Source organism: Tenrec ecaudatus, chromosome 18, assembly GCF_050624435.1.
Source record: "Tenrec ecaudatus isolate mTenEca1 chromosome 18, mTenEca1.hap1, whole genome shotgun sequence".
Lineage (NCBI taxonomy): Eukaryota > Metazoa > Chordata > Mammalia > Afrosoricida > Tenrecidae > Tenrec > Tenrec ecaudatus.
The window spans coordinates 62747373-62773279 of NC_134547.1; the positions used below are offsets into that span (position 1 = coordinate 62747373).

Here is a 25907-nt window from a genome sequence, read left to right on the forward strand (position 1 = left end):
CAGCTAGACCAGAGGATGTACACTGGTACAGATATGAACAGGAAACACAGGGAATCCAGGACAGATAAACACCTCAGGACCAATAATGAGAGTAGTGCTACCAGGAGGGTAAAGGGAAAGTGGAGTAGAAAGGGGGAACTGATCACAAGGATCTACATATAACTCCTTCCCTGGGGGACAAACAACAGAAAATTGGGTGAAGGGAGATATTGGACAGTTTAAGACATTATTAAATAATAATAATTTATAAATTATCAAGGGTTTGTGAGGGAGGAAGAAAAATTATGAGCTGATACCAAGGACTCAAGTAGAAAGCAAATGTTTTGAGAATGATGAGGGCAACAAATGTACAAATGTGCTTGACACAATGGATGGATGTATGGATTGTGCTGAGTTGTACGAGCCCCCACTAAAATGATGTAAAATTAAATAAAAACAGGCCTCACATGTCAGCACCCAATGATGTTTTCTTCAGTTGCAACCACAGTTACCAATGTTGTCGTTAGGAGGTAGGTTCAATTCATGGTCAACACCAGGACCTGCCTGGTCCTGTGCCATTTTCACAACTGTTGGTCTATTTGAGTCCACTGCCATCGAGTAGATTCAGACTCAGTAGAGTTCATGCTGACTTCCTCAGAATGATTTATTTGTCTTTATAGTTATTCACTTATCTTTCTACTATCTACACTCAAGTAAATGAAGGTGGTAGGATTTGTGCTAATTTTAATACTATTTTTCCTACTTCCTATACATTCAAATATTCTTCAAAAAGTATTTAAACACTCTGAATTGGTTTACTTGAGCCTTCTCTTTACAGAAATAACACACACCTGTTATTTAAAAATCAGAACCAAAGTATAAAAAGTAAACTATGTTAACAAAAATGGGATTGAGATATGCAAACTTTTCTGCTACTTGATTTTTTTTTTTTTGCTTAATATTCTGGCATGGATAACTTTTCATGTCAGTACATTTAAATATAATAGGACACACATATCTAATTGTTCTTAATGTTCATTTTGGTCTTTTTTCATGTATATGCTCTTTCAAACAGCATACCCACAAACATCTTTGGTTATATATGCACATATTTCAGTAGGCTATCATGCTAGAAGTAGGCTTGATCTTTAATATTTTTAATAAATATCATAAAATTGTCCTTCTAAAAGGCACCTTTTAATGTGCCTCCTAAGTATTTCCCTGAACTCTCGTTTTTACTGATTTCAAAGGCGAGAAAGAGACAGAGAGAGAGGAGTAAAAAGTACTTTATAGGGAAGCTGAGCATCATTTTATATATTTATTGACCATTTTAATTTCTCCTCTGAGTTACCTTTTCTTGTCCTTTTTTCCCCTTCTCATATCAGGTTGTCATTTTCTTATTTGTACAAGGAAGAGTTCTATATATTGTTGATATTAACCTTTTATTAGATATGTAACAAATACTTTATGCCCATGCCTTATGTTACACTTAATTTATTATGCCCCTCATGATACAGAAGCTTTTAATAAATACTATCTTTAAAATAAATAACCTTTTAAAACCAAAATAGTGGTACCTATTTCACCTTTCTCTACTTTACTGCTTTAATAACATTCACCCCACCGCAAATGTTGATAATGTCAACTGAGCCATGTTGTATTCAGCCGTCAAATCAGACAAGCAGCACCCTGATTCAAATACCTGTCAATTTTTAAAGTCTACTTTATTTGACTTATTTTCCATGAGAATAGGTTACAGAAAGGAGATTTTGTGTTTTCCGTTTCATTTAGAGTTTCTCCTTGGCGTTCACTTTAAGTTCACCTTTTGAGACCCAAGATACGAAGGGTGACAGCATTCCTTTTCCCTTCACATTGTTATGTTTGGCTCAGGTCTGTTCGTTAGCTATTTTCTCCACTCACCACTCAGAACAGTTTCCATTTCTTTAGAACTGCATAAAATGCAAACCCTCCCGATAAATACGGACACAGTATGGTCCCTCCATGCCAGTTTGTAACATTGTTTTTATAAATAGATAGTTGAAGTATAGTACGTTGAACTCCTTACGAGAAGGATTCACAATAAATGTGAAGAATCATGGACAGGGAGGAATGTTTGCTTTTTAAACCCACAGAACAGTGTCACCGATTCCTTTGTCTACCTGAGTGAGCAATTACAGAAGATCCCATTTCACAGCAGCCTTCTGCCCTTGAAAGATCCCGTGACCGCCTGCCTGCTTTACACCCTCAACCGTGTAGTGAAAGCTGGCCAGTCCAGTCAGCAGAGATCCAACCTCGATGTCGAGCAGGTAGGTGCAATAGCCACAGCTGGCCAACTCTGTTTGGAAACTCTTTTTAATTTTTAAAGATTCAGAAAACACAGTTTTTCCCTAGACCATTTAAGAGTATTCAGATGATGTGTTCACTGCTGAAGAAACCACCTGCCAAAGTTCTGGGGTCTCCCTCTCCAACTAATGAGGAAGCCAAAGGGTTATAGTGCTGGGTCCTTGTGGTGTAGAGGTGACAAGTTGAACTGTGATGCGCAATGACAGCGGTTCTAAACCACTAGCTGCTCCTTGAGAGAAAGAATGGGCTTTCTACTCCCATAAGGAGTTACAGCCTTGGAAATTAGCCACAGGGCTAACCTGTCCTATAGGGTCACTCCACTATGGGTCAGCCTCCACTCAATTCCTGTGAGATTTTTATCCAGGAAGAAGGGCTGAGTAAAGTACTTGATACATAGTAAACACGTAATAACTGATATATTTGGCACATACCTGAAAACATGTCCAACATCCTTAGCCCATAAGGAAATGCAACTCAAATCCCAGTGAAGTCCCACTTCACACCCACTTGCGAGCTACCTTCAAGTTGGACCCCTCAAAGTAGCAGCAGGTGCTGGAGAGCATGTAGAAACAAGTCAAACATCAAACGTTGCTTATAGAAATGTAAAGTGATGCCGCTACTTGGAAAATCGTTTGGTAGTTCAACAAAATGTTAAAGATAGACTTAGCATGCAATCTAGCAGTTCTATTCCTTGGTGGAAAAACCCAAGATGATTGAAAATATTTGACCATATAAAAATGTGTACACTCATATTCATAACAGCATTAGCCAAGTAGCCAAAAAGTAGAACCAGTGTAAATGTTCATGAGGAATGGATAAGTTATTAATAGTTAAGTAAAGTATGTATTCCTTTAATGCATAGGGTCCCAAACTTACTTAATCTACCACCCCTTTTTCAAAAAAAAATATACTGTGTTCCCCTGGCAATTAGAAATGTTGTACTATAGCCCATAATCCAAGGCACCCACTTTGGGAATATTATTCAGCAACAAAAAGGAATGAAGTACTGATCCACACTACAACATAGATCAACCATGAAAAATTCATGTTAAGTAAAAGTAACCAGTCATGAACGACCACATATTGTATGTTTCCATAATGTATGAAATGTCCAGAAAAGGTAAATCAACAGAGGCCAAGTAGCTAAGTAGCAGTTTAAGACTAAGGGATAACGATAAGGAGAATAGAAAGTAGCTGCTAATGGATATGAGATTATTTTGGGGTGATTGAAATGTTCTAAAATTAGATTATTGTGTGATAGCCAACATCAGTGACTATACTACAAAAAAATACATAAAACATTGAATTTCCCTGACCTAACTCTTTGGGTCTCAGAACCCGCCTGGGGGCCCCTGTCCTTCTCTGCTCTCTCTTCCCTCCCTGGAGTTCTTTCCCTGCCTCAATAAAATCTTTCTCAACTAAAAAACAAAAACAAAAAAAACATTGAATTGGTCTCTAAATTACAGAATTATATCATATGGGAATGTTCTTATAGTAAAGTTGTTTTAAAACATGCACACACTGCCTATGGTGAGCAAATCTGTGCGGCAAAGGAATATTTCTTTAACTTGCCCTTTTACTTGCTAAGGAGGATGATGAGTTGTTAGCTAGATTTCAGGTACTTTCTATAGCACCTCAGGTACTTTCTATAGAGTCTCAGGGTCCTTTCCAATGAACCTTTCATTGCACTACTTATAGTATCTCTCATCCTTTCCCAGTCCCTCAAAGGCATTAGTTCACCAGCACAATACACTGAGAATACAAATCACATGGTATTTTCCTTTATGTGCAGGTAGAAAACATACTGGAAACGTCCTTGCTGGCCCTTGGGAAGATCCAAGAAGCATTTTTACAGCGTAGTTCATCTTCAGTGACTTTGACCTCTTCTGTTGCTACTTTAATGCTGAGCAGGTAACAAAAAGGAATGGTGTTTAAAGCCCAAATAGTGAAGGGGAGGGGTAATTGAGGGGAGGATAATTGAAAGGAGAGAGGGGTAGAGCTTCATTTAGGTTGTTTTTTTTTCTTTTTAATGATATTTATTTTGTTGTTGAGCATATACAGAGTAAATCACATCAATTCTACTTCATTTAATGGCATTGATTACACTCTTCTTGTTAGACAATAATTCACACACATGCCCTTTTCTTACTTATTCCTTCCCCAAAGTTCCAATCTATTTCAAATTGCTGTTGTCAGTTTAAGGAGCACTAGCGGTACTGCAGATTAGCTATTGGGCTAGCCACAAGTTCTATGGTTCAAATTCACCAGACTCTCTGTTCCCTTAAAGATTTAGTCTCTAAGAATGGGAATCCACGCCATGGGAGTAAGTTTAGTTTGGCTGTGAGTATACCTCATATAGACAATTCTTAAAAGAGTTCAAGGCTCAAGACAGATTTCTTTTTTCCTAGTTAAGCTAAATTGTTGTATGGTTTTAGGAAGACTTCAGGGGATATTATTGGCCTAGTGTTTTAATATTATCTCAGGGCAATAGTTCTGGTAGTTTATTCAACCTTCCTGAGTTCAGGAAGTCTGGAATGCATGAGGATTTGAAATTCTGCTCTATATATTCTCCCTTTTGATAGGGATTTTCTTTCATAGCATCTTTGGTCAAAATGTACAGTAATGGTAACCAGGCACCATCCAATTCTTGTCATCTCATGGCAAAGGATGCTGTGTTCCTGGAGGCAAATAGGTCACATTCCACACTCCTCTCCTATTCTTGATTCTCTATTCTCTGCTGCTCCGGGAAAATGAAAAACAATTGTTGTGCCTTGGATGGCTATTTGCTAATTTTAAGGTCCCAGGGAATACATTAATACGAGGTAGAACAGAAGCACTAAATATGTTATTAGCTCAGTTTAACTGGGGTATCTCATATAGCCATGGCCCTAAACCTCTAAACCAAGAAAAAGAATTCCGTAAGGCAGTGGTTCTCAACCTTCCTAATGCCGCGACCCTTTCACACAGTTCCTCATGTTGTGGTGACCCTCCAACCATAACATTATTTTCGTTGCTACTTCATAACTATCATTTTGCTACTGTTATGAATTGTGCAACCCCTGTGAAAGGACCATTTGACCCCGAAAGGGGTCGCAACCCACAGGTTGAGAACCACTGCCATAAAGTATTTGATTATACATAAATAGACTCAGAAACTACATACTCAATCATTTTATATAGGTATACCACTTATTAACAACAATTATAATAATTGGACATGGAATCTTACCCTAATTAATGCAATATTTCCATCACCATTAGCTCTCTCTTGCCCCTTCTTCCTACTTCCTGGCGACCCTAATAAATTGGATGTCTATACATTTGCTTTTTCTTGTCTTTTTATATGTGAGGTAATACAATATATAACCTTTTGGAATTGACTTATCTCACTCAGTTTAAGGTCTTTCAGCTTCATGCATTTTGTAGCATGTATCAAGACTTCATTTCTCCTGACAATAGTATTCTGTTGTATGTATGTACCACGTTTTGTTATCTGTTCTTCTGTTGATGGGAATTTAGGGTGTGTCTACCTTTGGGTCACTGTGAATAGTGCTGCAATGAACATTGGAGGGCATGTCTCTGTTTGCATCTCAGATCTTAATCTTTTGGGTATGTACGTAGGAATGGAAGTGTTGGGTCATACCGCAGTTCTAGGAATTGCTGGGTCATATGGCAGTTCTATTTTTAGTTTTTTGAAAAACTGCTACACTGTTTTCCACACAGGTGTAACATTTTGCAACTCCACCAACAATAGGTATGGATCTCAATTTGACCACATCCTTGTCAGCATTTGTTATGTTCAGGTTTGGCAGTGGGAGGGGGGTATTTTAAATCTTAACCCCGTTCCTTTTGTTAAATATTCTCTGTTCTGTAACTCAGAGCAACCCTATGTACAACATAACTCAGCACTCCATGGTCCTGTCCCATCCTCATAAGTGTCACACATGAGCTCATTTTTATGGCCATTGTGTCGGGTCACTCTACCTCACTGAAGGGCTTCCCCTTTTTTGTTCATCCTCTACTTTATTAAGCATCCTTTTCCAGGAACTGTTCTCTCTTGAGTCCGTGTCCAAAGTATGGAAGATGAAATCTCGTCATCCTTCTAAGGAGCATTCTGGCTGTGCTTCCTCTAGATGGATTTGTTTGTTCTTCTGGAAATCCATGGTACCTTCAGTATTCTTCACCAGCATCATAATTCAATGTACCCATTCTTCCACAGTGTTCCTTATGCACTCAACTTTCACACGCATGTGAGGTGATTGAATTCCAACTCATAGTGACTTTATATAACACAGTAGGCCTACTCCTTAGGTTTATGAAACTGTAACTATTTATGGGAAAAGACAGCCTCATCTTCCTGCCACAGAATGACTGGAATGTTTGAACCACCAACCTTTTGGTTGAGAGCCCATTGCTTAACGCATTATGCCACCAGAGCTCCTTCCTATAGTCCATTTAAAAATCAGGACGTCTAAGTTCTCCTACTTCATTCTTCTCTTTCAACATTGCTCTAGCTATTTTAAGACCTCTTACCCTTAAGGATTGTATTGAATCTTTCGGTCACTTTGGATAATAATTGTATCTTAATAATATTAAGGCTTCCAATCCATGGACATGGAACATTTTCCCATTTATTTAAATCTTAATTGTTTTCAGTAGTGTTTTATAGTTTGCAATGTATAAGTCCTTCAAATCCCTAGTTATGTTTATTCTCAGGTATTTTATTCTTTCAGATGCTGTTGGCAATAGGATTGTTTTTGTAATTTCCCTTTCAGAATCCTATTACTGGTATACAGAAACCCAACTGAATTTTGTTTGTTGCCTTTGCCCTTGCAAGTTTGTTAAATTCTATTGTACCTGGCAATTTTGCTAAATTCATCTATTATCTCAAATTTTCTTGTGAATACTTTGAGATTTTTCTATGCAAAGGATCATATCATACATAAATAGAGATAATTTTACTTCTTTTCTAATCTATATACCTATTATTTTTTTCTTGTCTTATTGCTCTAAGACTTGTAGTATAATGTTGGATAGAAGTAGTGACAGCAGACATTCTTTTTTTTTTTTAATACTTTTATTGGGGGCTCTTACATCTCTTATCACAATCCATACATTTCTCCAGTGTGGCAAACACATTTGCACATATGCTGCCCTCATCATTTTCAAAGCATTTTCTTTGCACTAGAGCCCCTGATATCAGTTCCTCATTTCTTCTCCCTTCCTCCCCAGCCCGTCCTCCCTCACAAACCCCTGATAAGTTATACATTGTTTTTTTTTCCCGATATCTTACATTGTCCTCTGTTGCCACTCACCCACTTTCCCATTATTCATCCCCCTGGGAGTGGGTTCTAGATTGATCCTTGTGATTGATTCCTTTTTCCCCCCACCCTCCCCTAGTTCTCCTGGTATCTCTACTCCCTTTGTTGGCCCTGAGGGGTTTATCTATCCTGGATTCCCTGTGTTTCTGGCTCTTATCTGTAGCAGTGTGCATGCTCTGGTCTAATCTGATTTGTAAGGTAGAATTGAGATCATGATAGTGGGGAAAGGAAGCACCAAAGAGCGAGAGGAAAGTTGTGTGTTTCATCAGTGCTATACTGCACCCTGAATGGTTCATCTTTGAGGGGATGTCCAATTGTTTACAGATGGGCATTGGGTCTCCACTCCATGCCCGCTCCATTCACCTTAGGTATGGTTTTATTCTGGGTCTTAGATGCCTGATAGCTGATCCCATCGACACCTCATGATCAGACAGACTGGTGTGCTTCTTCCATGTGGGTTTTGTTGCTTCTGAGCGAGGTGGCTGCTTGTTTATCTTCAAGCCTTTAAGACCCCAGAAGCTATATCTTTTTTTTTTTTCAGAAGCTATATCTTTTGATAGCCAGGCACCATCAGCTTTCTTCACTACATTTGCTTACGTACCTGCTTTGTCTTCAGCAATCATGTCGGGAAGGTGAGCATCACAGAATGTCGGATTGTTAGAACAAATTGTTCTTGTGTTAAGGGAGTGCTTGAGTCAAGACCCAATGTCCATCTGCAACCTTAATTCTTTTTTTTTTGCAACCTTAATTCTTAACATATAGATATGAGCTCATAGTTCTATTCCCCTCTCATTTTATATATATATGTATATATATATTACATATGTACATGTCTGTATTTAAGCCTCTATAAATGTTCTTTGCCTTCTGGTTCTGCCCTCTATTTCCTTTTTACTTTCCTCTTGTCCCACCAGCATTTTCGGTTTTCATCTGGATTTAGTAATTCCTTGCTGAGAGCAGACATTCCCGTCTTATTTCTGATTTCAAGGGACAAGCACTCAGTCTTCCTCCTTTAAGTATAATGTTGATGGCTGGCTTTTCTTATGTGTCGTGAATCATATTGAGGACTTTCCTTTCTAGTCTCATCTTCTTTAGGGTTTTCATCAAGACATGTGTCCTAGTTATCTAGTGCTGTTATAACAGAAATCCCACAAGTTCATGGCTTTAACAAATATACGTTTTTTCTCTCTGATAGTTTAGGAGAAATTGAAGGGCACAATTCTAAAGGAAAGCTTTCTGTCCTCAGAGGCAGTTCCTTGTCTCCTTTCAACATCTGTGGGCTTGAGGTTCCTCAGCACATGTTCCACTCCTAGTACTTTTTTCTTGGTGGTGCAGAGGTCCCTCGCTTTTTGCTGAATTCTCTCTCCTTTTTAATTTCTTATAAGATGAAGGTGACAAGACCACATCCAAAAAGCTATGACCTGAGGAAGGGTGTTGCACCCACTTTAATCCTGCTCTATTTACATAACAAACATAATTCAACCCTTGCTAACCTAATCCTGCCTAATTAACCACAGGCAGAGGTTGGGTTCACAACACATCCCAGAATGAAAGATGATCCCATCATCTCACAGCATGGGGCTAGTTATGTCATTACGTAATTATCATTACATAATTACCAAAGTACATAGTTGCCAAACCACAGAGAATCCTGGCTCAACCAATTGACACATGTTTTTCTAGAGAAATAATTCAATCTATGACAAAATGGTATTGGGTTTTATCAAATATTTTTTCTGTATTTACAGAGAAGATCACGGTTCTTTCCCTTTCTCTTGGTGTATTAGATTGATTGGTTTTCTAATGTTGAACCATATCTGCATTCCTAGAAAAAAATCTCACTTGACTCTTAATGTGATATTGAATTCTACTTGCTGTTGTTGAGGATTTTTCATCATACTTATAAGAGCTATTGGTATATAGTTTTCCTGTGATATCTTTGGTTTTGGTATCACTTACTGGTATGTTCGCTTAAAAGAATGAATTAGGAAGGTTTCCTTTCTTCTCTCCTTTGGAGAGTTTAAGTAATATTAATGTCAATTTCCAGATATTTGGTGGAATTTCCCAGTGAAGCTATCTGCTCTAGTACTTTTTTTGGTGAGTGTTTTTCATCTCTGATTCAGTCTCATTGCTGTGGAGTCTGTGAAGACTTTCTATTTCCTCTCAGCTAGTTTGCATAGGCTACATGCTTCGACGAATTTGCCCATTTAATCTAGATCAGGGGGTGTCAAACTGGCAGCCTGGGGGCCACAGGCGGCCCTGAGGTAATTTATTTGTGGCCCGCGATGCTCTGAAATAAAATGAAAAATTTAAAAACTGTTATGAAGAAAATAGCGCTTAGGGGATCATTAACCCTTTAACTACTGAAGATGAGTACACACGTGGCCCAATGTCTTTCCTGGGGGCCTGTGGATGTATATAAATGTGCTGACTCAGTTCCAGTGACGTTTGGAAGCGACGTGTCTGCCACTCTTAGTGTCACGTAATGTAATCAGATCCCAATAGAGAAAAGGTTCAAAAGAACACTCTGGGTTGTGCTGTTACGAATCATACCTAGTGGCAGCAAGCTAGTTAACATTTTTAGAGGGAAGCCACTGTGTGAGCAACTATTTTCATCCATGAAATTAAATAAACCAGCATACAGATCAAGATTAACTGATAAGCATTTATCTGCCTTAATGAAGATTGTTCTCAGTCTTTGAATCCAGCTATTTTACTTTAATCATTTTATTAGGGGCTCATTACAACTCTTATCACAATCCATACTTCAATTGTGCAAAACACATTTGTACGTTCATTGCCCTCATCATTCTCAAAAAATTTGCTCTCCACTTAAGCCCCTAGCATCAGCTCCTCACTTTTTCCCCTCCCTCCCTCATGAACCCTTGAAAATTTATAAGTTATTATTTTGTCCTATCTTGCACTGTCAGACATCTCCCTTCACCTACTTTTCTGTTATCCATCCCCCAGGGAGTAGGTCACATGTAGATCCTTGTAATCAGTTCCCCCTTTCCAACCCACCCTCCCTTCTCCCTCTCGGTATCGCCACTCACACCACTGGTCCTGAAGGGATCATCTGCCCTGGATTCCCTGAGTTTCCAGTTCCTATCTGTACCAGTGTACGTCCTCTGGTCTAGCCAGACTTGTAAGGTAGAATTGGGATCATGATAGTGGGGGAAGGGGGGAAGAAGGAAGCATTTAGGAACTAGAGGAAAGTTGTATTTTTCATCATTGCTACATCCCACCCTGACTGGCTCGTCTCCTCCCTGAGACCCCTCTGCAAGGGGATCTCCAGTGGCCTACAAATGGGCTTTGGGTCACCACTCCACACTCCCTTCCTCATTCACTATGGTAAGATTTTTTGTTCTCATGATGCCTGATACCTGATGCCTTCGACACCTTGTGATCGCACAGGCTGGTGTGCTTCTTCCATGTGGGCTTTGTTGCTTCTAAGCTAGATGGTCGCTTGTTTACCTTCAAGCCTTTAAGACCCCAGACACTATATCTTTTGACAGCCGGGCACCATCAGCTTTCTTTGCCACATTTGCTTCTGTACCCATTTTTCTTCAGCGATCGTATCATGGAGGTGAGCACACAATGATATGACTTTTTGTTCTTTGATGCCTGATAACTGATCCCTTCGACACCTTGTGGTCACACAGGCTGGTGTGCTTCTTCCATGTGGGCTTTGTTGCTTCTGAGATAGATGGCCGCTTGTTTCCCTTCAAGAATCCAGATATTGGAAAACTAGTAGGAGGATAGTGCTGGCAAGTTTCTGGTAAAAAAGAATAATTTTAGTTTTATAAATACATTAAATAAAATTAATGTTTAAATAAAAGCAATTATATAGTGTTTTAATTATCCTATGCATATTCCAGAATCTTTACTTCAAAACATAAATTTAACAACATTTGTAAATGTGATGTGGTCCTAGTAAATCTTGCCTGTTGCACCAAATGGCCCATGTTTTAATTGAGTTTGACACCCCTGATCTAGGTTATCCACCTTATTATCATATAGTTGCTCATAACATTCTGTCATATTGCTCTTTATTTCTATTGGATCAATTGTAATGTGACATGTTTCACTTTTTATTTGTTACTTGCAAATTTCACTTGTCTGTCAGTCTAACTAAAAGTTGGTCAATTTTGTTCTTTTTAAAGAATCAATTTCTAGTTTTATTGATGCTCTTTGTTTCTGTTTTCAATTTTATGTATGATCTGATCTTTGTTCGTATCTTTCTTCTGGTGGTTCAGTGGTTAAAGCACTTGGCTGCTAGCCAGTAGGCTGGCAATTTACATCCACCAGCCACTCCTCTGGAGAAAGATGTGGCAGGTATGCTTCTGTAGAGATTCCCGTCTTGGAAGCACTGTAGCACAATTCTACTTTATGTAGGGTTGTTGTGAGTGGGACAATAATGGGAATGAGTTAGATGGGCCTTATTTTAGGTTTCTGACATTTAGAAAACATACAAAGATTGACTTCTATTTTGAATTCTTTTTCATTAGCCAGAACATCTCAACTTTGCCTCTGAGTTCATATTCTCTAGGAGACCCAGCACCAGTGAGGTTAGCCTTCCCACCAGCTTCAGGCTTGGAAGAGATCCTGAATAAACACCCTGGAGTGACCATCCAAGTGAGTGTGACATGTAGTCTGATCAGAATGAAAATAGGATTTGGTGATAAGATTTCAAAAAATTCATGGGGTGGAAATGGAATTAAAAGTTAATGGGATTTTTCCACAAGGTTTAAAACTCCCTCATAGGCATATCGGTAAAAGGAATGCTCTACAAAATGTAAGCTGACCAGACCAATGGAAGAATGTTTGCCATTCATTTCAATTTCATACCTGCAAGAATAGAGCTTTTAAAAAAGATATCTAAAAGAGAAGCTAGGAGCATTAAACTTAATTGTGGGTTTAACTAAGTTTATATTGTGACTCAAATTGATAGCAACTTTGTGTCTTCTAGAATCTTATGTGAATAATTGTTGACTCAATAAGTCAACCTAGTCATAGGAATATTATGTATCTTTTAGCAATTTTCTAGCAAACAAAAGTAGCATTGTTCCCTTACCCTGGAAAGCAGAGTATTTAAGTACTAGTAAAAATAGAATTTTCAGGTATGAAAATTAAGGAATAATAATCCTGAGGTTCATAAGTATATTAGTTATCTTTAACTTTTCAATAAGAAATATTACTTCATTTGAGATATTAGCTGGAGAAAACACCAACATTTTCTTTCATTTGTTATATCTGACACCTGTCAGAGAATCATTTGTAAATATTTTTGCCAATTGAATTCTTGTTTTATTTCTTGGTCTCTAGGTCACAGGATTAGCTATCAACCCTTTCAAGAATTTTGATGACAAGAATATTGTTGGAAGCATTGGGAGTGTGTTTCTTAGTTCTAATCATAAATTGCTCCAAGTTCAGGATTTAATGGAAGAGATTGAGGTATGGATTGATTTTTAGGAAACAAAATAAAAGGGAATAAGAACTCCTAAAGGATACACTAAAAAGATGCAATAACTTGAAGAAAGATATTTTAGATTTATAGCACTACAACTGTTTTGCTATTAATATCTTAGGAACTTTTACAGCTATACCTTATCCTTAAGAGAAGATTTTTAGATCTAGCCTACTTTCCCTTAGCCCTCTTCCTTAAGATAGTAGGCCCTAATTGGACAGACCCTCACAGAAGGGTCACAAGGAAGGAACAAGTCAGCCAGGGTGCAGCACAGCACCGACGAAACACACATCATTCTTCTAGTTCTTTAATGCTTCTTCTGCCCCCGCCCCACTATCATGACCCCAGTTCTACCTGACAAATCCAGCTAGACCAGAGCATGTACACTGATACAGGTAAAAGCTCTCAACACGCAGAATCCAGGACAGATGAACCCCTCAGGAACAGTAATGGGAGGGGGAAGGTGGGGGGAGAAGGGGGAGAAATTGGGAACTGATTGCAGTGATCAACGTATGATCGCGTTCCCCCCCCAAGGGGGACGAACAACAGAAACATGGGTGAAAGGAGACAGCGGATGCTGTAAGATATGTAAATAACAATAATTTATCATTTATCAAGCAGGAGGCTGAGAGAGGGAGGGGAAAAAAAGGAGCTGATATCAAGGGCTCAAGTATAAGAAAAATGTCTTGAAAATGATGATGGCAACCTATGTACAAATGTGTTTAATACAATTGATGTATGGATTCTTATAAGAGCTATAAGGGAAAAAAAGAGCTACAAGGGCCCCCAATAAAATGATTTATACTTTTTTTTAAAAAGATAGTAGGCCCAATGTTATCTACTAATATTCAGAGATGAAAACCTAGAAAGTTACATTCCATTAGCACAGTGGTCCTCAACCTTCCTAAGGCCGTGACCCTTTAATACAGCTCTTCATATTGTAGGAAGCCCCAACCATAAAATTATTTTCATTGCTACTTCATCACTGTCATTTTGTTACTGTTATGAACCAGGCAACCCCTGTGAAAGGGTCATTTGACCCCCAAAGGGGTCACGACCCAGAGGTTGAGAACCGCTGCATTAGCACTCTAAAGAAACGAAAAGGCATGAATGAATGAATCAGACTCATTAATTGTCTCTTATTCTAGATGATGCTCTGGAGAAGTGCTAGCATGGAAACCCATCCCACCAGTCTCAACATGAGCACAGACCACTTTATGATCGCAGTGAACATCACTTCCCTGGAGAAATCCCTGATCGTGTGCATAGAACCTGAAACCCCTCTTTCAATCACACTCTACCTTGGGTTCCAGTACCAGCCTAACCAGACGCACTTCCACCTGAACGTTACTCTGCCGAAGGAGGAGGTGTGGCAGAAAGGTAAAACCCACTCAGAGGTTAGAAACGTACTTCGAGGCACATTTTCCCCATCTTTTTTAACATTTTCTTTGAAATGATTGTAAATTCACATCCAGTTAAAAGAAATAATACAGAGATTCCATGTACCCTTCATGCTGTTTCCCTCTATGATGTCACCTTGCATAATTACAGTACAATATCGCAGCCAGAAAATTTATACTCACACAATCCATTGACCTTGTTCAGTTTTCACTAGCTTTACAGGAACTTGTTTCTCTCTGTATGTGTGTATCTCTGTAAATGTATCACCCGCATAGATTGATGTGACCATAGAATGCATATAAAAACAGAATGCATTTTTAAGACAGATGAATTGTGGGGGTAGATAGAAGATGAAAACACAAGAGTAATAAGATGTTAATTGTCGAAGCTAGCTAATTAAATGCTCTCAACATTCCTGGTTGGTTGAAAATTTGTCATTTAAAAAAATGACCAGCATGGTTCAGCACGTTAAATCTCCCTTCATGACATCTCTGTGTATTGAAGGTTTTCCTAACTGTAGCTTGGTATCCATAGGGCCACTGTGAGTCAGAAGCCACGGATGACAATGACGGCACAGCCGTTATACGTTGTTTCTCCTGCTTTGAAAAGCAGCACGACTGCAGCTCTCGCTGCGGAGCCACCAGCTGCAAAGTTCCATCTGCACTCCCAAATCCGACCACGCACTGTTATTTGTTGTTGTTATTGCTAATCTCAACAATAAAACCTTATGTGATTTAGCGCTAGAAGAAACCTTACCGATCCTTTTATGCAGACCTGATTTTTCAGATGAGAAAACTGAGACACAGGGAAACCTTCCAACCCCATGGTGCCAGAGCCAGGCCTGCGACGGGGTCTCTGACTTGCAACCCACGGCTCTTTCTTTTGAAATACTCTGTTCTTATCTTTGCTTCATCGCTGGGTTTCTTCTTGTTCTCTAGTACTGATTTCTACTGACTGAGATGCCTGGCTGTGTCATTTTTGCCTGAAGCCTATACTATGTTCCCATGTACTAGATCCAGGTGTTCATGTGTCAAAGGGGTGTGATTTCTAATGGAGACAGGAGTCATTCCTGAGTCCTAGGCTGTAGCCTTGTCATATTCTCTTCACATCTTTTGTGATTCTAGGCTTATCATTTTCTAAAATAATAATAGACCCTTCAGAAGAAAAGGGACCCCTGGTGACACAGTTGGGTAGTGTTCAGCTGCTGAGCAGAATGTTGGTGGTACTGCTCTGTCTGACAGTTTCTATTGGTTGGACTTGACCCAACAGCAGTAGTTTGGGAGGGGAGGGGTTGTTCAGGAAAAAAAAAACCCTCATGTCATTTTTTTCTGATTTGCAATACAACTAAACTCTCCTTCGTTCTCAGATGAAGAGTATACCTGGGTGCTAACTCCGGAGATCCTGCAGTATGGGATTGGCACCTACTACATAACAGCTGTACTGAATAAAAGCAAGGAGGGTGCTGAGCAGACACCCACCTTCCTCTCGATCATAACTGCAGCCACCCAGTGTTATTTCTGGGACAGCCACAACAGGACGTGGAGGAGCAGTGGATGCCAAGTAAGAAGCTGAGATTTTTCTGCCTCTCCTCTACCTTAGCTGGCGTGAACACAGTGCATCTGCTATCTCATGTGGTGCAGCAAAGAAAGAAAATTAACTGGAAGGGAGAAAAATCAGTCTAGGGAAAGAGGAAGAGGCATGTGTATCCCGGGCCACAAAAGTGTATGTTTTCTTCTTTTTTGAAGAAGAATGGGTTTGTTCATACTTGTAATTTCTTTCTGGAACATTAGACCAAATATGAATCTGGCCATTCTAGATAAAATAAGCAAAACGTTATCTGGAAAGTGTTAAATTCAACACAGTTCAACATGCTATGAGTAAAAGAAGGGAAAACTGCCTGCTAATTAGCAGAGATCCTGCTAGATAAAAGATTAGTGGTTAAAAGTCAGGCAGAGGCTGTATACTGGTGCAGGTGGGAGCTGGAGGCACAGGGAATCCAGGGCGGATGATCCCTTCAGGACCAGGGGTGTGCGGAGCGATACTGGGAGGGTAGAGGGTGAGTGGGTTGGAAATGGGGAACCTATTATAAGGATCTACATGTGACTTCGCAATGGGGGACGGACAACAGAAAAGCGGGTGAAGGGAGACACCGGATAGGGCAAGATATAACAAAATAATAATTTATAAATTATCAAGTGCTCAATAATAATTTATAAATTATCAAGGAGGAGCATAGAGGGAGGGGAAAAAGAGGGCCTGATGCAAAGGGCTTAAGTGGAGAACAAATGCTTTGAGAATGATTAGGGCAAGGAATGTACGATGTGCTTTATACAATTGATGTATGTATGGATTGTGATAAGAGTTGTATGAGTCCCTAATAAAATGTTTAAAAAAAAAAAAGTCAGGCAGAGAGTCTTTCCATTCCAGACCAGTTGGGGGAGTTGATATTTTTTGTCATTGTGGCCTTGTTCCTGGTGTCTGACCACGCTGAGGTGGCACTGTGCATTTTCACAGTCATGATGTTGTAAAATCTTGCCCAATTTAAGGGTTGGTTTGTTGACCCAAAGAATGTAGTGCAAAGTTCTGGAAATACTGAAGCTGTCCTTAAAGAATCCTGATAAAGAGTCATCCAGAATGGGAAGAGAAGGGAAGAGGATTCTCTAGAAGACACCGGCACCATCCGTGGCCTCAGGCAGTGATTTCTGGATAAACTAGAGCAGAGCTTCTAGAAGTATATGCTTTTCAGGAAAATCCTCAACTGGAGAGCGAGTTTAAAATGCACCTTTGGATTCATTAGATCTGGGGCGAGGTCTGTGATTCTGCGCTTCTAACCTGTTCCCAAGGGTACCAAAGCTATGCTTAGTCACTTAGGAGACTCCAGGCTCCCCTGCTTTCTGACTGCAGAAAGCCCTGGGACATTTCCTGCCTTCTTGAAGCGCTTTAGAGTGCTTGGCCCCAATTAAATTACTCCAAGGATGAAGTAGCCTGAACATCAGGCTTTGGCCTTGTGCCTTGGACTCAAGAGTTGGTCATACTGGCAATATTTAAAAATCAACCATGAAAGCAGTGACTTCCATGCATTCACCTACCAACATACATTTCTAAAAGAGAAAAAAATGTAAATAAAGAACTGCTATAGGGCCTGGAACTGAACTCACTCCTATAAGTCAACTTTAACCCAAACAATACCCAGGCCTATGAGGCCAGCAATAATGCCAGAAATGTGCACACTCGTTAGCATGATCCACCCTAGATAACCAAAATGGCAGCATTTTCCCAGGAATGCAGTTCTTGAGGTAGGGAGGGATGGGCAGAAAACTAAAGGAAATGGTAAACATGGGAACAAGAGGGAAGAATGCTGTTCCACTGTGAGGATTACAGTCAGGTGTCACAAAACAAAATGGGTATGGATGGCTAAATGGAAAACCAGTTCTGTGAACTTCACCCGAATCACAATTAAAAAATAAAGAACTGCTATAAACATTTACAGCAGTTAGAAGAGATAATGTATCAAAACTAAAAAACAATAATATATAAAACCTATCTATCACTCAACTTAAAAATAATTACTAATTCCTCTGTTTCAATTTTCTAAAAATAATAAAACAATCTTCAAAAACTAATAGTATAAATAATATAAAACATGTAATAATATAAAATAATTCCTTATAAAATACATAGAACTAATTGTTTCTTAGTATACCTCCCAACCCCACTTCTTACTATCCCAAGGGTAACTACTTTTTTGAACTTATGGTCTTCATTCTTTTGTTTCTACACATATGAGGAGGTGTAAAAGAGTTCATGGGGAAACGGAATAGAAAGATAATAAAATTTTCCCATGAATGTCTTGAAACACCACTGCATACGCATTTATTTTTTTGAGCAAATGTTTATGCATCTCCTATATGACAAGTCTAGAATAAATCCAAAGCAAAAGACAGACAATATGCTCATAAACTTACATTCCAGTGGGGAAGACTGGAAGTCAATAGATAAATCAATATTTAATATAATGTCAGAGAGTGATAACTGTTATTTTGCATGCTTTTAGCCTTTATGGGAATGCTGTTATACTGTACACATCTTTAACTTATTTTATTCACTCCTTAATATTTATTCATATTATATCATTTTCCTCTATGTACTATTTTAGTGTTCTGCTGTTACTAGATAGATAGGTTGTTTCCTCTTTCTGATAATTAGAAACCATGGTAACATTAACATTCTTTTTCACATACCCTAGTTTCTCTAGGATATACTCGGACCTGAAATTGCAAGATTGGAAGAGTTTGTATTCCTTCAGTTTTACCAGACATTGACAATTTGCCATCTACTTTGCTTATATAATTTATACTATAGCCAAAAGTGTATGAGAGATTCATTCTTCTCCACTTTTAAATAGTCTCTGATTACGTTTGTTCCTTCCTTACTGCGCTATTCACTTAAACTCAGTGTCTTGATTCTAATTCCAGGTTGGGCCACAGAGCACAGTTTTGAGGACACAGTGTCTCTGTAACCGCTTGACCTACTTTGGCAGTGACTTCTTCATTGTACCCAGGACAGTGAATGTTGGAGACACAGTCAAGCTGTTCCTTCGTGTGACCAAAAATCCTGTCGGGGTGTCCTTGCTAGCCAGTGTTTTAGGGCTCTATATCATCATAGTTCTGTGGGCTTGGAAAAAAGATCAAGTAGATATGCAGAAGGTGAGGAGACTTTGATTTGGGGAGCTTTGCCACGATGTCTATAATATATTAGATGAAATAGAAAACTAAGACACCTTTATAAGAAGAGGCAGTACTATGGTTTTCTTTAGTATAAAAGCTCAAGTGATTTCTTTTTCTTTATACATAATGCCTCACAATCCCAGAACATAACTCTGGATCTTTATTTTCTTTCTCTTTTAGCCTAGTTAGACTCCTCCGGGGACATGTTTAGGTTAGGGGTGAATCAAAAGGAAACAGCTAAAACAACTGAACTAAAATCAAGTGCAAGTTTCCCAGTTTATCCATTGGGTAGAAAAGGTATATATAAGTTAAATTGTAATTTAATGTTAGTACAGTACATAGCAACCCTATAAGGAAATGTATTTAAAACAGTAAAAAATCCTTTTATGACAGCTCTTTTACTGTTTTCTTATGCTTGGAAATTATATACAAAGTGTCCAGTTCTTTGCTGCCCTTAATAGAAGGCTACCAGATTAGTACATAAAAAATGCTGGATACCCTGTTAAATTTGAATTACAACTAATTTGTATAAACATATCCTAAATTACTCATCAACCAATCAACTCACTGTCATCAAGCCAATTCAGACTCTTAGCAACCTTATAGGATAGACTAGAACTGCCTTTATAGTTTTCCAAGGCTGTAAAACCTCATCTTTCTTCCATGAGTGACTGGTAGGTGTGAGCCACCAACCTTGTAGTTAGCCCAACTCATCACCCACTACAGTACCAGAGGTCCTGATGTCAGACTGAAGTTGCTTACTTGTCGTTTAAAACAACACCTCACCGTAGTGTTCCTTATGGTTACCATATAAACAGCAGCGCATCCTCCATTTCTGAATTGGAAGAAACAGTGATACAATTTTCCTCTGCTCTTCTTCTTGTAGGTGAAGGTCACTGTTCTGGCTGATAATGACCCCAGCAATCAGTTTTACTACCTAATTCAAGTCTATACTGGATATCGGAGAAGGGCCTCTACAACAGCCAAGGTTAATAAGATAAATGTTCTCTTTTCATTGTTTTGTTTTATCTACCACATGAAATATACTCCAACTTGGTGATTTCTCCATCAAATAGCTCTTTAAACAGGATCACAGATTAATATTTCCTAGTTCTAAATTGTCCATCTGAAGGACCTTCTGTACTTGTTCAAGGTTCCAAACATTTCTTCTAAGTATAGTTTTCTGTATCTTCATCATTTTCCAAAGGATCCTGTTAGAACTTGCTGTGCTTTATCTTTTCTTCACACATTGAGGTTGTGATCACCCTGTATGGATCAGAGGGTAGGAGTGACCCTCATCACCTCTGTGACCCTCAGAAGGCAGTCTTTGAACGGGGAGCACTGGATGTCTTCCTTCTTACCACTGAGGCCTCACTAGGAGAGCTGCATAGCCTTCGGCTCTGGCATGACAACTCTGGGCCCAGCCCTTCTTGGTAAGAACCTACATTCCTGCTGCTTTATTACATCTTCTTTGCAGATCGCCACCACCCTTGATTGAGGTCAGCATGCTACACAATATAGGAACAATGCTTTGAACCCAAAAATAGCAAATGACTATGAGATTTCAGACTTGAAGCTGTGTACAATGACCATAGCCTGGAAAAAACCATAAAAAATAAACCATGTGGTTATCTGTTGCATGGTGGAGTAATAGATGTTTTATTTTTATTAAATATTATCATGACCTTGCACAAAATAGTAACAATAAAACATTGCCCTGAGACCCAAAGCCCTTCTGTAGACAATTGGACATCCCCTTATGCAAAGGTCAATGGGGAGGAGATGAGTCAATCAGCGTGCAGTATATATAGCACCAACAAAACATACTACTTTCCTCTAGTTCTTTAATGATTCTTTTCCCTCACCCAACCCCGCCACTACCATGACCCCCAATTTTACCTTACAAATCCGGTTAGACCAGAGCATGTGCACTAGTACAGATAAGAGCTCGCAACACAGGGAATCCAAGACAGATAAGTCCCGCAGGACCAATCATCAGAGTAGCGATACCAGGAGGGTAAGAAGACGGTGGGGTTAGAAAGGGGAAACCGATCACAATGATTGACATATAACCCCCTCCCAGGGGGACAAACAACAGAAAAGTGGGTGAAGGGAGACAATGGTTGATGTTAAGACATGAAAGAAAAATAATTTACAAATTATCAAGAGCTCATGAAGGAGGGAGGGTGGGAAAGGGAGGAGGGGAACTGAGCTGATACCAAGGGCTTAATTAGAAAGAAAACATTTCGAAAATGATGATGGCAACATATGAGCAAATGTGCTTGACACAATGGATGGATGTATGGATTATGATAAGAGCTTAAAGATCCCCCAATAACATGATTTAAAAAAACGTATTCCCAAAGAGCCATAAATTAAAAGTATTTATAAGTATTTCTAAAGATGAAAAATACATTTGAAAGACTACATTTAGTCAGTAGCTCATTATGAAATATACTCTGGGTCAAAATTAAGAGCGGAAGGAAAGGGGCAGATGTGTGATGTCCTTGGACGTGAGATAAATAATTGTCACGCATAGAGGTGAGCGCATGAACCTGAACTGAGTGCCAGTTCTGAAGGATCCTGCCTCTTCCTCCAGCAGTACCCAGAATTTGTTGTTGGGGGCCATCAACTTGATTCCACCTCTTAGCGACTCTGTACACAACAGAACGAAAAACTTCCCGGACCTGCGCCATCTTCACAGTGGTTACGTTTGAGCCCATTGTTGCCGCCACTGTCAGTTCACCTCCTTGACATTGTCCCTCGATTCTACTGACATACCTTACCGAGCATGGGGCCCTTCTCCAGGAGTCAGTCGCTCCTGACAACATGTCGAAAGCACATGAGGTGAAGTCACAACATGTTCACTTTTAAGGAGCCTCTGGCTGTACTTCTCCCCAGACAGACTTGTTCGTTCTTCTTAGACTTTAATGTTCTTCACAACACTATTATTCAAATCCATCAATTCTTCTTTGGTCTTCCTTCTTCACTGTCCAGCTTTCACATGCATTAAAAGGTGATGGAAAATACAGTGGTTTGGTTCAGCTGCTTCTTGCCTTCAAAGTACTGACCTTGTGTTTCACTACTTGAGCCACGTCTTGTGCAGCAGATTTTCCCAAAACAAGATATCTTTTGATTTCTTGACTTCTGCTTTCATGATCATTGACTGTGTTAGGCAGGGTTTGCTAGAGAAACAAAACGGTGATAAATTATAACTATAACAAAAAGTTTGCCCTTTGAAGTATACAATTCAGCACCATTAATGACATTCACCATGTTAGATGTCCATCACCACTCTTCATGTCCAGGAATACACATCAATAATATATAGTAATTTATTTGTGCCACCTCCATAACGTGATTATCTTCATTTCACTCTAGGTATGTAAGCCAGGTAATTGTCAGTGAGGTGGCAGTTAAGAGGAAATGGCATTTCCTGTGCAACTGTTGGCTGGCTGCGGACCTAGGAGATTGTGAGCGTGACCAGATCTTTGCACCAGTCTCCAAGAGAGAGCTCTCTTCCTTCAGGTAGTCTTAGGAAATTGCTGTTAAATAGCGAATGTTGATATGCACCAGCTAGAATACTTTATTTCTGTTGTACAATAATTTTCTTCCTTTCAATTGTTTGGTTCAATGATGTCAGGGATTTTTAGTTTCTTATATAGGAAATAAAACAACTGCAAGGGTTTCCGGTATTATATCCTCATATAAAAATGACTAAAGGCAAAAAAAGGTATAACTAGACTCACCCCTATTTCTCCTTATCCTATAGGGTCACAATGAGTCAGAACCATCTTGACGGCAGTGGGTTTACCATCATTCCTCATTTATCAACACAGTTAGGGTCCAAAGACCAAGTGATTATGTAAAATTAATACTATCCTTGGAGGTGGGTGCCAAGGCAGCATGGAGCCAAATCCTAGGAACCCCTGTGCCCTGGACCCCAAGACCCTGCTGTAAAGGTTGTTGCTTAAGCGAACTTGAGGCCCTACTACCAGGCACAGTTGGCAACTCTGTGACTCGGGCTACAGAGGGCCAGGAGTCCAGACAGTCACTGAAGATAGCTGCTTGTGCCCTCCATGGCTTTGCCCTCCGCACTCCAGCTTCCTACTACTATCCCTCAGGCTGGGAGAATTCCACAGAAACAAGCTGTGTGCTGCTGAGTTTTGAGAGCGTGGACTCAAAGGCTGAAAACCTGCAGACGTAGCAAGTGCGCAGAAGATGATCTCTGCAGACCAGACTACATAAAAGGGGGGGGGCCCACTTCTGCTGTGGTTCCAGACCCCAAATTCCCCCCAGTAGCCTTCCTGCTGCAGGACTTGGTCCCTCCAGGGTTCTTGGCTAGGGGAGAGCAGCAGCAGTAACTTTCCCCTACCTGTTCCCACCTCCTCATGGGCTCTTCCAGCACTTGTAAGCCCTGTTACACTGGCTTCCTCAACATTCACGTTATCCCTTCTTTCTCACGAGGAGCTACAACGGTAGACCTGGTAGTGAGGTGGTGGGACAGGCGAGAGGTCTTCTGGCTAGCTAGCTGCTTCAGCTGTGAACATAACAGGCGCGGGCGGTGGTGTGGGTCAGGAGATGGCTATGGGGAAGAAACTAAAGTGGTGTGCAAACACGTTGGATGGGAGAGGCTTTATTATTTTTATGAATATGAATATCAAGTAACAGGTTAGTCATTAGGTGAGGAGTGGCTGTATTTTTTCTAGTGCTTACCTCTGCAGCATTCCTTTTCAAAGTTGGACTTGTTTTTTCCTCACAAATGCTTTTTTTTCTCCTTCTGAGACTCCAGTTTTGCATATGTTGCTGTGCTTACTGGTGTTTACCCTAAGAACAGGTCTCATAGGCTGCATCATTTTTCTTCACTCTTTTACTCTGTTTCTCAACTGATTAATTTAAACTGATCAATTTTCAAGTTCACTTCAAGAAGTCTTTCTTCTGCCTGCTCAAATTTGCTGTTGAGACATGTTAATGAATTTTTCATTTCACTTACTGCATTTTTAAGCTCAGATTTTCTAGTTGATTCCATATATAATATATATATACTTTTTAATCATTTTATTAGGGACTCATACAACTCATCACAATCCATACATACATCAATTGTGTAAAGCACATTTGTATATTCATTGCCCTCATCATTCTCAAAACATTTGTTCTCCACCTAAGCCCCTGGCATCAACTCCTCACTTTTCCCCCTACCTTCCTGCTCGCTCCCCCTTCCCTCACGAACCCTTGATAATTTATAAATTATTATTTTGTCATATCTTGCTCTGTCCAACATCTCCCCTCACCCACTTTTCTGTTGTCTGTCCTCCAGGAAGGAGGTCACATGTAGATCCTTGTAATCAGTTCCCCCTTTCCAACCCATCCTCCCTCGACCCTCCCAGTATCGCCACTCACACCACTGGTCCTGAAGGGATCATCCGCCCTGGATTCCCTGCGTTTCCAGTTCTTATTTGTACCAGTGTACATCCTCTAGTCTAGCCAGACTTGCAAGGTAGAAATAGGATCATGATAGTGGGGGGTGAGGGGAAGCATTTAGGAACTAGAGGAAAGTTGTATGTTTCATTGTTGCTACATTGCACTCTGACGGCTTGTCTCCTCCCTGACACCCTTCTGTAAGGGGTTGTTCAGTTGCCTACAGATGGGTCTTGGAGCTCCACTCCGCACTCCCCCCCCCCCATTCACTATGGTAAGATATTTTGCTCTGATGATGCCTGATACCTGATCCCTTCAACACCTCGGGATTGCACAGGTTGGTGTGCTTCTTCAATGTGGGCTTTGTTGCTTCTAAGCTAGATGGCCACTTGTTTACCTTCAAGCCTTTAAGACCCCAGACACTATCTTTTGATAGCCGGGCACCATCAGCTTTCTTCACCACATTTGCTTATGCACCTGCTTTGTCTTCAGTGGTTGTGTCGGGAAGGTGAGCATCATAGAATGCCAATTTAATAGAAGAAAGTATTCCTGCATTGAGAGAGTACTTGAGTGGATGCTTAAGATCCTTCTGCTACCTTAATACTAAACCTATAAATATATGCACATAGATCTATTTCCTCATCCTCATATATAAAAGTCTTTATCTAGGCCTCTATATATTTGCATATATACATGTCTTTATCTAGGCCTCTATAAATGCCCTTTGCCTCCCAGCTCTTTCCTCTATTTCCCTTGACTTTCCTCCTGAGGGACAGTTTCTAATAGCTGCTTTTTATTTGTTTATTCAATATAGGCCGTAATTTATTGTTTTTTGCATGTCTCATAATTTTTTTAACAACCGAACATTTAAATAATGTAATGTGTCACCTTTGGATATCAGATTATTGTCCTTCTCTTACATTTGTTGCTGCTGCTTGTTTAATGAAATTTCTTAATTAATTCTTTAAAGTCTGTATTCTTTGTCGTATGTAGTAACTCTTGAAGTCTCTGCAGGGTTAACTTAGTGGTTAACCACTAAGAACTCTGTTCATGCCTGGCCCAGTCTGTACAGTAAGTCTCCCAGTCTTTGCAGATGGGATTCTCATTGTACAGCTGTATGCATGTGTTGGGGCATTCCTTAAACACACAGCATGTTAGTTGGCAGTTCTTCTTTATCCTTTATTTCCTGCTTCTGAAAGCCTCAAGATCAGTCAGACGATATAGCTCATAATATTCTCAGCCCTGGAT

The 25907-nt window shown here is 39.7% G+C and overlaps 1 protein-coding gene across 1 annotated transcript in view; it reads left to right on the forward strand.

The window, feature by feature from the left end:
- PKD1L3 (polycystin 1 like 3, transient receptor potential channel interacting) overlaps positions 1-25907 on the forward strand; it is a 74978-nt gene that overhangs the window by 15399 nt on the left and 33672 nt on the right. The window contains exons 5-14 of the mRNA XM_075536733.1: positions 2117-2285; positions 4115-4233; positions 12152-12278; positions 12969-13097; positions 14259-14490; positions 15878-16071; positions 18987-19217; positions 20125-20226; positions 20493-20671; positions 22620-22766. Coding sequence (XP_075392848.1) covers positions 2117-2285; positions 4115-4233; positions 12152-12278; positions 12969-13097; positions 14259-14490; positions 15878-16071; positions 18987-19217; positions 20125-20226; positions 20493-20671; positions 22620-22766 — 1629 coding nt within the window. The remainder of the gene's footprint in view (positions 1-2116; positions 2286-4114; positions 4234-12151; positions 12279-12968; positions 13098-14258; positions 14491-15877; positions 16072-18986; positions 19218-20124; positions 20227-20492; positions 20672-22619; positions 22767-25907) is intronic.